The 13,108-nt window shown below is 34.0% G+C and overlaps 1 protein-coding gene across 2 annotated transcripts in view; it reads right to left on the bottom strand.

Moving 5' to 3' along the window:
- The window catches only part of TBCK (TBC1 domain containing kinase), a 186,422-nt gene that overhangs the window by 31,498 nt on the left and 141,816 nt on the right, over positions 1-13,108 (bottom strand). For both annotated transcript variants that reach the window (XM_036025646.1, XM_028507475.2), the window contains exon 24: positions 348-523. In XM_036025646.1, coding sequence (XP_035881539.1) covers positions 348-523 — 176 coding nt within the window. The remainder of the gene's footprint in view (positions 1-347; positions 524-13,108) is intronic.

Genomic DNA, 13,108 nt, shown 5'->3' with positions numbered 1-13,108 from the left:
GGCAAACTCTCTAGCCTATGAGGAAGACTAGGTAAATACTCCTCATCTTTGCAAAAATTTCATCTAGAACAGGAAAGATTCAAATGCCCCAAGAACAGCAACACACACCAGAGGAATACAAAAACCAAGAAAATATCCCAACATTCTGGTTTTGTTTGGAAAAGATTTTAAGGTCTCTGGTATGTAACATTATCTTATGAAACATTATGCAAGTCTATTCAGGAACCCAGTATGAGAGTTACTTAGCTGTTTGAATTCAGAGGAATCCCAGATATGTTCATTGTTTTTAACCACATGCCCTTTAAAGAGGATAGCTCCACCCATTAAACTGCATGTGCAAAGGATACTCTTCACCATTCCGGATGTCCACTACCAGGAGCTTTGGTTTACTGGACTTTGTCTTCTTGGTGGGTGTTTTGAAGTGGCCTGTCACTGTGAGCTCACACAAATCAATCAGGTCCTCTGCTGAAATCCGGGGTGAAACTTCTGACTTTAGGTCATTTAATGGAATGGCTTCTCTTGACTGAACGAAATGCACAAATAACACAATATTGATAATAATACAAAGAGACAAACTAAGCCAGTATAAAATATCTGAATATCAGTCACTACAGTTATGTGGAAGAACAGGAAACCATCTCATAGTCTACTGTGTGACTGTATTCCTTACTGCCGGGGTTTACTTTTTCATTAGTCACATACACAGGAAAACATTATACTTTTGTCTACCACAAGCTCGTGGTTCAAACGAGATAGAAACGGATGAGAAACATTCTTACTTATGAAAGTACTGTGTATCTTTAAAAGCTGCTCTTTTAAGCACATTCACTTTTCTTTAAGTATAATTATAGTTGTTATGAATCACATTAATTATAAGCTCTGATAATATGAGAAGTTGCACTGTAATGTAACTCAGTATTCATACTAATTAAAGATAGTAGTTCTAATATATGCATTCAACTTTTATAACCTAGTTTATATCACATATAAATGGTTGACTGGAAATTAGATTGTCAGAGAGGAGTAAAGAGCAACATAATGCTTTCTTGGATAGTAAACCAAACTGACAGTTGTAGACGAAAAAGGAGCCGCACACGAAACCTGATGAGCTCAGGGGACACTGCATGGCGGCCTCACAAGCTCAGAGACCTCAAGTAATGGCACAGGACTGACTGTGTGAACATAAAAATTTCTAACTAAAAGCAAGCCGTGGCAGGTAGGCATGTCCTAGGCCAGCATCTTCCTTGACAAAGGTCAACCTTTACCTTAATTGAACCCGTCTATTGTCTTTTTGCATCTATGATAACACATCTTTGAAATACCTGGGTAATCCACTTTTTTCCAGATCTTTCAGAGCACAACCTCCCACCAGATCATGGAACCCCTTGTTGTTAACTTGTTCTCCAGCATACCACTTGTATGTACTCTAAATATTGTTAACTGTCCTATACCCACCAATGTACAAGAAATATGTGTCTATCTGTTTTTATTCTTTACCCACTCTCAGAGATTTCTCTGCTTTGCTTTCTCCTGTCTCCCTAATTGACAACCACCAATAAATTTCATGTAACCCTTCATATGCCTCCTCCTTTGATTTCAATGTATAAAATAAGGTGCAAAACTGTCATTCTCGAGCGTTATCTCAATCTGTTGAGATTTTGCTTCCTGGCAACTGCTGTCAATTTGGCTGAAATAAACTTATAAAAACTCTCTAGCAGGAGTCCCAAAAAAGTTGAACCCAAGGAAGCAGACACCAAGGCAATCATAATTACATTACCAAGATTAAAGATAAGCACAGAATCTTAAAAGCAGCAAGAGAATAGGAGAGAGTTACCTACAAAGGAGGTCCCATAAGATATCAGCTGATTTCTCAAAAGAAACCCAGTAGGCAAGAAGGGACTGGAAAGAAGTATTCAAAGTCATGAAAGACAAGGACCTCCATCCAAGATTACTCTATCCAGCGAAGCTTTCATTTAGAATGGAAGGGCAGATAAAGTGCTTCTCAGATAAGGTCAAGTTAAAGGAGTTCATCATCATCAAGCCCTTATTACACAAAATGTTAAAGGGACTTAGATATAAGAAAAAAGACAAAAAATATGAACAGTAAAATGACAACAAACTCACAACTATCAACAACTGAACCTAAAAAATAAAAACAAACTAAGCGAACACCTAGAACATGAACAGAATCACAGAAATGGAGATCACATGGAGGGTTATCAGTGGGGAAGGAGAAGGAGGAGAATGGGGGAAAAGTAACAGGAAATAAGAACCATAATTTGTAGGCACAAAATAGACAGGGGAAGGTTAAGAATAGCATGAGAAATGGAGAAGCCAAAGAACTTACATGAACAACCCATGGACATGAACTAAATGGGGGGTATGGGTAGGGGAGTGCAGGGAGGCGGGGGAAATGGGACAATTGTGATTGCATAATCAATGAAATATATTTTAAAAAAGAAAAAATAAAAATACAGAATGTAGTTTTTCTTTTATTACACAGTTTTATATACATTTTTACTACTCATTGTATAGTTTCCACATAGAGGCATAAAAATAAAACTCCCTCTGCACAACTTTTTTCTCACTTAGTATCATGGTTATTGGCATTGTCTTGTGTATGATTTCAAATATGGGACTTTGTTTATGGACAATGTAGAAGAATTTAGGATAACTATACAATGACTCTGAAAACATCTACTAATGATCAGTTCTGTCCAAGAGCCTTCATATACAAAGCATATTAAGTATAGATGTCCAAGTACTAGAAATCAGTTTGAGAACTTATTAGCAGTTTTACTGAAAAAAGCCATCTTTCAGCAGACTGGGCTCTCTGAATGGCTATGTAAATGTATTAGTGATAATATTAACCAAACAAGCACATGTTTGTAACAAGAAAGGCATTTTGCTGTGTTCATTAAACTATTGGGGGAATGACTCTGTCATGTCTGCTAAGAGTCTGAAATTGTAGAGTTTTAATGAGAGTGCACCTGTTTACCTTTATGTTGTATATGCAACCAGCAACCTTAGGGGCATAACTGTATACATTTATGCTTCATATATAAATCCTCCTAAATAACTAAAGAGGCATTTTTAACATATGAATACAGGGTTGGCATCCAGAACATTTTTCATATTTTCTGTCATGAATCCAGGAACTAACTTCAACCTAGTTACCCAAGACAGAAATCGAGAAAATCACTGACTCATTCTTCCTTATTCCTTATTCCCATCTAACATAGCCCCAATTCCATCATAATATCTCCTGAATCTATTCCAATTCATAGTCGTGTCTCACTTCATTGTCCCTTGCATGGACTATAAGTTGTCACCTCTCTCTCCATTCCTTTTTTCTTGGCTTCCCTCTTTACCTAAAGTCATTCTTCTAATCCATCTTCCAAATGACATTTGTGTCAAAAAGAAAAATCTTACCACATAACTTTTATAATTAAAAACACTGAATGGTTCCTAGACAATGAGAGAATTAAATCCAAATTCCTTAGTATGGCACATAAATCCCATTACAAAGTCATCCCTGTGTGTAGTAGGCAGGAGACCACAGGCTCTAGGCTTTGAAGTCAGATACCTGGACCCAAATTTTGGCCATCCAGTTATCAGTATGTGACTTTGGGTATGATATTTAACCTCTCCTACAAGTTCTTCATCTCCATGAAGTATTTTAGAATCGTGTCTCACATACTGTTTTACCTGTTTTCTCACCCTTCACTACCTTGTATTTTATGCTTTGGTGTTAGCATACTATTTGCTTTTTCATACCACTGCACCTTTGCACATATTGTTTCCTCTGCTTAGATGCAACCTTTGTCCATCTAACGAATCACTTACTTTTCATGCTTACTGTTCAGGTGTCAGCTGAAACATTACTACCTTTGTGATGAGAGCCTTTATTTTTAACACCTCACAGATTTAGTTTCTCTTCTGTGTCCCCACAGGTATGTGGTACACACAGTTATTATAACAGGATTATTCACTTCCCATTAGATTGACAGTTCCTCAAGGACAAGGAAAATGGCTTTTACACTTCTTTCCTCCCCAGGACACAGTATATTACCAGACACAAAAAAGTATTAAAATATTTGTTGACTATAAATGAATAATATTTATAAATATTCTATTACTTTTCTTGAGTAATATTGTGCTATGTGGTGTGCAGTTTCCATGTCTTTTCATATTTTTATCTATAAAGCTAGTATAAGGTATGGCACAAAGAAACTCAATAGCTACTTTGAATGAGTGAATAAAATAAAATCACTAAAAGAGTAAATGAAATATGATTACATAATGCTACAGAGCAAAATCTATTCTTATGTCTGGATATCAGATGAAGCCCTGAGGGATGGCAAATCATCAGATGAGCTCTAGTCTCTGAGCACTAGAGACTAGAGCTCATCTAGCCACTGTGACTAGCATCTGAGCACTGAGACTAGCCACTGTGGTGGCTAATCGAGAACACAGAAATCTGTATCTACCTCAATCATTTCTCACAGCCGTCTTCCCTTTCCTTACCTGAAAAATTAAAGATGATAGTTGCTATTATAGAAAGTTTGCAAAATATACGCTAATTAATTGTATGAAGTTAGGTGGATATTAAAGTTTTTAATTCTTAGGAAAACAGGCAAAATAATTTAATGATAATAAACACATTAATAAAAAAAAAGTGGTCAAATATTAAAGTTGATTTTCCAGAAAATCAATAAAGTTAGAAAATCTGTATATGAACTATATACATGCATGCATGATCAGAAATAAGAAAAATATAAACAAGTATATTTTTATATTCTTTTTCTTTTTTTGAATGTCACCACAGGTAACTAATTTTTTATAATTAATTATTTTTATTCAAGTACAGCTGTATATTCTTTTTCTTTCTCATTTCTAACTATATATAAATGAGAAAAATATAAGCATGTAAAATGCTTGAAAAATAATACTATATACAATTCTATATTGTTCAATTATTAAAATATTGATTCTATTATTCCCAAATGAGCAAAAAATCTGCATATGCCTGTATACCAATAGGCCTACGTTGAGCTGAAGAGAATATGTGTGTGTGGGGGAGTGTGTGTGTATTCAAAAGTCATAGGAAATCAGAGTAGACAGAAAATACAGGTAAAATTTTTCAGTTTTTAAATGATTACTTTGAAAAAGATGCCAAATACATTCCCTGCCCCCAAACAATTTTATGCCACTTTCAAAGACTAGGGAATCCTTATGATTTAGTCACTGTTCTAAGGCAAAGAAAACACTGAAAAGTCCCCAGGCCATTTAATGAAGCTACCTTACCTGATATGTAAATCTGATAAAGAGAGCACAAAATACACACACACACACACACAAACACACCCCTTCATCAATATTCTGTATGAGAAGAGATTTAAAAAAAATTCTCAGAAGTAGAAAACCAAAGGCAGTAGCTATTTAAGAATAACATACAATGACAAAGTAGAGATTCCAGTAATGAAGGATGGTTTAACATTACGACAATTTAAAAAATGATTAGTCACCTTTAATTAAAGGACACAAAGTATATAATCATCACTATAAGTGACATAAGGACATATGTAAAAAGCTTCACATTTATTCCCAATTTTAGAAATAGAAAAACTCATGGTAAACACAAATCAGAAGGAAATTTAATTAGAATGATAAAAGGTGTTCTTTAAGACAGATTTTCTTTAACTTAAATATTTGATATTCTATTTAATGATCAACCACAGAGGCAGACTTAGAAAATGAAAATTACAGATATCAGCAATATTATTTATTATAGGTATGGCAGTTGCTATGGAGACAATAAGAAAAATAAATAGGAGGTATAAATATTGGAAAAAATAAATTTTTTTCTAGATGACACAATAACTTTCTAAGAAAAAGAAAAATAATCAGGAAAATCTAATAAAACTGGTAAAAAATGGGATAGGATAAAGAAATGGCCTTAAATTTATGTAAACAAATATTATTTGTCTATTAAAATCATATCTTAGAAAAAACATTTTCTTAATAGGAAAAATATTCAGAATATATTATCATGCAGAGAAAGACCCTAAAAATTATAACTTCACTATGACGCCAGTTTGGGAATGTATATCATAGTAAGTCTCTCTCTTTCTCTCTCTCTCTCTCTCTCTCTCTCTCTCTCTCTCTCTCTCTCTCTCCATATATATGTGTGTGTGTGTGTGTGTGTGTGTATGGTCTTTCTGGGAGAAGTCCAGCCATTGTTAATATAACAAAAATGGTTTGCATGACATCAATGTAACCTGGTAGCCAAGGAGAGTGGACTGGAATGCGCATGTGTGAACAACGATGACTTCACTGTACTAGTCAGCGAGGGCGGTAGAAGCCAGTGAGTGAGCATGTGTACAGTGTGGCCATCACATTCAAAATGACTGAGCCAGTAGAGCAATGAATCTGCATCAAACTTTATGTTAAGCTTGAACATTCCTCCACCGAAACTACTAAATGATTCAGAAGGTTGCAGCTATAGGCAGCTGATGATTGGCAGTGTCATCAAGACAACGCACCCACTCATGCATCACACTTTTTGGAGAAACATCAAATCACTCAGGTGACTCAGACCCCCTACAGCCTAGATTTGGTGGCCTGTGACTTCTGGCTTTTCCAAAAACTAAAATCACCTTTGAAAGGAAGAGATTTCAGACCATCAATGAGGTTCAGGAAAATATGAAGGAACAGCTAATGGTGATTGGGAGAACTGTGTGGAAGTCCCAAAGTGCCTACTTTGAAGGGGAATGAGGCATGGGGAATAAATGTCTCTACATTTCATATTACATGGCATCTGCATAGACCTCATATTTTCATATATATATAAAAACACTTATAAAATGTACAATTTTTAAGCTAGCATTATTATTATTATATAACTCTCTTAAAGACTTCATAAACTATAAATCTAATTTGTCAGAAGACATTTCTTATCAAATGTTTACAGCATTACAAAAAGGCTTCACAAATAAGAAGCTGTGACTACACGCAGCATTATAGGTAATCGGGCACATTATAGGTAAATGCGGCACTGGATAACATACGGTGATGTTAAAGAAAAACAAATCATTACTATTCTTATTTTCAGGTAAAAATTAATAATTATAAAAAGATATCAGTAAGTAGGGCAGGCTGTCACACACTCAAGATTAAAAACGTGACATATAAATGTTAATATAGATGACTGGATAAGAATTTTGAGGTTTACTGAAATGTCTCATTGGTAAGGACTCTGCCTTTTGTATGAAGAAATATTTGAATAAACTGATGTTTTTCCTCTCTTCATCAAATGTATGAAGAATTCAGAAAAAAAGTCCTATGAAGTACATGAAAAAATTTAATGTAATTTTCCAAACTTTTACCAACACAGATGTAAAGTTATCATCATCACTACATAATTATATTTTTCCTAGTTTAACATAAAATAGTGGAAAATGATTTAGTAGATCAACACCTAAGTGGTTGATATTTCCTTAGCCACAATTTTGTTACTTTTAAGAGTAATATATTTTTATCCTGCATTCAGAAACAGCTCTATATGTGATCATATGTATAATGTACAGATATTAGTAGATTAAAAAACAAATAACAGACACCCTTCCTTATGGATAAAAGAAGTTTTCATATAAAACGCTAGTGTGTGGAGTGTGTGTTTAGATGTAGGTGGAAGAGTGAGAGAAAAATCTTAGAAAATATTAGCCTCTCCAAGCCTTTTTGGAAATGAAGGATTCTAAAACATATTTACAGTGGCTGGGAATAAATATCAATAATATAAATATAAAAGAATATAAATATAAACAATGGAAACATGCAGGTAATAGCACAAAGCCAGGCACATCAAACTTCTGAGGGCTTTTTTCAGGGACAGGGTGACCTCAGAATGTCTGCAGAACAGGTTCTTTGATTCAATTTATAATCTCTTTACTTTGAAAGTGAAGTAGCATTTGGTAAATATTTTGGAATTTAAGAACTTAAAATAAGGCAGCATAGAAATGAGATACATTGCTATACATTTCCTACAGACAGAGCTCTGAGTTTTCAGCAAAACAATATTTTAAGGGTGGGAGGGAGTGGCAGGGGGAAAATGGAGAGAACTGTACCTAAACAACAATAAAAAATATTAACAAAAGGCAAATATTTTAAAAAGACTATTAAATTTCACCAAATAATTATAATCAGGACATTAACTAGAGTATAAAAAATAATCTTCCAAAGGAAAAGTGGAATGTGAATCAGAATGTATAAAAAGCAAACATAGGCATGCTTATGCCCTGACTGGTTGTGGCTCAGTGGGTTGGGCATTGTACCACAAACCAAAGGGTCATCAGTTCAATTCCCAGTCAGGGTACATGCCTGGATTGCAGACCAGGCCACCAGTTAGGGGCATGAGAGAGGCAACTAATTGATGTTTCTCTCACACATTGATGTTTCTCTTCCTCTCTCTCTCCCTTCTCCTCTCTCTAAAATAAATTAAAAAATTAATAAATAGATAAAATCTTTTAAAAAATTAGACGTGCTTATAAGGCAGGGAACATCACAGGGCTAACCATGAGTTAAATAATTTATATTTTAACACAATAAATACACACTTTTTCTTGAGGACAACTTGCAAAAGTGTTCTCAAAGATTTTTTTCATGTGATATATGATGTTTCTAGGAGAGGGGCTGGATCAATATAAATATATAGATGACAACACAGAGCTGGGTACATCAATAGCCTAAATTTCTTATATATTTTTTGTATCTCCCAGAGAAGGAGCTAAAATGTTTGTTATATATAATATAATACACACAGTTGTAACAGGAGGCTCAGTGATGCTGTCCCTATGTTGAGACAAAAAGGATCTAATATGTGATGAAATAACAGAAGCCACCAACAAAAGTCATGGGGGAAGTCATGGCTAAAGGGTCACATGTTTGGAATTATCAGCATAGAAATTACAGTTTAAGTCATGAGAAAGAGTAAACAGTTTGAAGAAAAAGGAAAAAATGGCAGGAAGAAATCCTAATTTTAGCAGGCATATCCATATAGTCTTCTGAGAAAAATCTTACATTATATAAACTATTAACAAGACTTGGAAATACATAAAGGTGAGATTCTTTAGGGAAATATCTGTCAATTCTTATTTTTCCACATGTCTACAATAAATAGACTCTTCTCTTAGAGCTAGATATTTCAAGGTCATGTATGAGGAGGGACAGGCTTTTGCAAATGGCAACAGACATTAACTACTATCTCATAGGAATATTAAAGAAAAACTACCTTCAAAAACTATCAATCTATAAAGATATATTTACCCATATATTTAAAATAATGTTTCAGTGGCATGTCACTGTTTTTTTATTTCTCCCTTGTTTTTAGAGAAAATACGGAGAAGTTGCTATTTCTGATGTAGAAATATAGCATCTAAAATGGAATTTGAAATAAAACTGTCATGCCCTGGAAGCTGCATAATGTAGCTCTCACACTAGAGAGAGATTTTTCTCCCTCAAATAAAAGACAGATAACGTACATGAATATGAAACAAAAGAATAATGGAGATAGTTTTTTTTTCAGTGATTATGAATTTTAGGCAAGTTTTCACAGATGTGAAAATTATGTGTAAGCTGAATTTCTGTAAAGAGAGTAGTTTTCTCTTTGATGTACAATAACATTTTGGAGATATTTCATTTCTCTAGCCTTCAATTATGTCATGTTTAAAAGGAAGGGGCAGGAGTAGATATGTTCACTTTAGCTCTAGAATTCTACTGCCTTATTTCTGATTGATTTTTCAGCTGGTAACAGGTGCCCACATTCTTGCTTACCTCCTGGGTTAGGTAAGTTAGAAACCTGTACATAATTCTTAACATCACCAGAGGAGTTTCTACAAAAGAGATTCAGGAGTGATCCAAATTGTGAGGCTTAGCAAAGTGTTGTTCATAAAGCGTGACATGCTTATATAAACTTAGATTAATAAGAACTCATGCATTTCAAGCCAGGTAACTGGGAAATTTCACAGCTTAAACTGGTTGAAGTGAGGCAGAAGAGATGGAGGTTAGAGTAAGTGAATCACTCTCACATCAGTGATTTCTGGGTCAAAAAGGGGTCAATGTAGCAACGTGTGTGGGGAGAGGTGGACAGTGCTACTGTGTATTAGTTTCTATGAGCTTCTGAGAATAGTTTTCAAAATAAAATCAGAACCTGATAAATTCCCTAGGCTGAAGTAAACAAGATTAAAGAATTAAACAAGGCAGCAGCTCCTTTCTGCGAAGCTGCTAAAGGTAGAATTTGTGTACCTTCCTTCAGGAATGTGATAGAGCTGCTATTCCACATACAACGCTATGCTCAGCTTTCAATGGCAGCTAAGACTCAGAGTAGAGCCAGATGGTGGCTTAGAGGTCACAGTATTTTTAGTCAGTACAACTGACATTTTCATCCCAAACTCGAACTTTCCAAGGTCTGGCCTTTACTTGAATGTGGGAGCAGCTTCACGGCCCCTCTCTCACTCTTACTCTTTTCCTTACATAATGAAGTGATAAGCGCTACCATGTTTGCTCAGGCGTTCCTTGTTACTTGGGAAATTCTCCCAAAACTTCTGTCACCATATAACCAAAAAATGTCATATAATGACCAAAATATTATCTGGCTAGAAGCTTCAGTGAATCTCTGTGGAAGAAAGTCTAGAGATCTCTCTCTCTCATCGTTACTACTGAGCCAAGGACAAGGTAGGGAGCTCTTACATGCTTGTGGTATTAACTGTTATTACTGTGATTAATATCTTGTGGAATACTCAGCTAATGCCATGTATAAGCCAACCATTTTTATTTTAATATAATTCAGATGTTCCAAGTGAAGGGAAATTCAAAGTTTTAGCTGTGAAAATAGAAGACTATCTAGAATCTTGTAACAAAGGAAGGACATCAATTGTTTCTATTATCTAATCATTTATTTTACTACACTACAAACCATCCTAGACAATGCTTATAAGAATTTAAATACAACCTGGCTGGCGTAGCTCAGTGGATTGAGCTCAGGCTGTGAACCAAAAGGTCGCAGGTTCGATTCCCAGTCAGGGTACATGACTGGGTTGCAAGCCACGGCCCCCAGCAACTGCACATTGATGTTTTTCCCTCTTTCTCTCTTTCTCCCTCCCTTCTCTCTCTAAAAAATAAATAAATAAAATCTTTAAAAAATAATATAAATACAGACGTTTCAATGTCCATAATGTATTTAGCTGTATTTCAAACTTCTTTCATGTAAATGAAGAGATTCTGTTTTTTAATGAAATCAGAGAGCCTGTATACATGCACAGGCAACCTAAAGGCAGAGATCCCCTAGTTGTACTTTACGTTTATAATACATAATACACATTATGGAATATGAACAGATAAATGTAGATAGATCTTTCCATAATGCTAAATTGGTTAGTACTAATTTTTTCATATTTTCTCATTTAAAATAAAAGCATTTTAGGGATAAACTAATTTTTCATTTCATTTAAGATCTGACTAGAGTTGTAGATTCTGAAACATAAATTCAGCATTGAAGAAGTACAGCTTTTATAGGAAAATCCAATTATTTTATGTATGAAAATCTGTTTATTATAATAGCAATTACACCTAATTTATCACTTGCAATGCAATAGATAAATTATTACAATATTTATCTTAGATATATTCTATTTTAAAGTTGTTAAATTAGAAACAATCTTCATATCCTTTTTTGGCTTACTATAACTTAATATGCAATTAAAAGGAAATCTAAGAAAAGGAAAACTATTTTATAAAGGAGTTAGAGGCAATATTTCTTGTGGTGAGGTAAGCCCTTGAATACTACATGTACATTTCAACATGGTAAAATGCATTTCAACAATTACATACTCAAACATTTTTTTATTCTTTGGCATTTCTGGCCATATTGTACTCAAGAGTTTGTTTTTATAGAAAAAGTAAAATAGATATCCTGTTACAAAACCAGATGATAAACTTATTGGTTAAAATACACAAGGCTACTTTAATTGAAATGATAATGCTATAAATGTTAAGAATACTATATCTAATCAACAATTAACCAACAAATGACAAATGAATATATAAAGCTACAAGTTAGTACAACCTTTCAAGAAAGGTAATTTAAAATTATATATTATTAGAAATAATTATTTCCTTTGAATCACTCAAGATACAATGAATTTCTTGGTGTTCTAAATTTAATAAAAGTTCTTTTTTAACTTTGGCTGGTAAATTTTAGTAAGCTTTCACTGCTTTTCAAATCTAGCCAATTTTTTTTCTAACTCCTTCCTAAAATCACAGAATTGCCCATTCTATGAATTCTTGTGATGTTTCCACCCAGTGGGGAGCAAAGACCTTATATTTAACTCTGCCTTAAACTAAAAGTCTGACAGTTTCTGATAGGACTGATGCCCTCTGCAAAGGAAGCCTAGATTTAGAGCTGATTCCAAAGCTGAAGCATGAGAAAAAGAGCTCAGGAGTCAATAGTCATGGCTTACCTTAACTTCCTACTTAATATTAGAACAACCTGTTGAAAAGACACTTCATAAAGCTCTCAAGAAATCAGAGTGTACTCTCATAACGTGAGAATATTTATCTTTTAAGCTCCAAAACTGAAAAACATTACAATCTAAGTGTAAAATAGAGATGTCCACCACTACCACTGTTATATAACAGTTAAGGGAAAGTGGGTAAAGTAATTAAATAATAAAAAAGATATAAAGTGTATAAAATTGGAAAAGAGAAAAAGTTATCAATAATTTGCAGATGATATGTAATGGGAAAATCTGAATCAACTGAAAAACTATTACAATGAGAGAACAATAATATGGCTGAGGAAGGACAATGATGATGTTTATGAAAACTCACAGTGCTTAGTGTATGCCAGTAGCATTCTATATATGTTAACTAATTTAATCCTCTCAACACCACCATGAAGTATTTAATATTACTATCTCTAATTATGGACAATAAGGAAACTGATCACATAGGGTGGCAGAGCTGAGATTCAAGAAATCATGTCTGTATACTTAATCATTATACCAAACTACTTGTAAAGCCAACAATCTTTCTATACATTAAAAAACTTAGA

Source organism: Phyllostomus discolor, chromosome 1 (assembly GCF_004126475.2).
Source record: "Phyllostomus discolor isolate MPI-MPIP mPhyDis1 chromosome 1, mPhyDis1.pri.v3, whole genome shotgun sequence".
Classification (NCBI taxonomy): domain Eukaryota; kingdom Metazoa; phylum Chordata; class Mammalia; order Chiroptera; family Phyllostomidae; genus Phyllostomus; species Phyllostomus discolor.
This window is presented reverse-complemented; position numbering and strand designations above follow the sequence as displayed.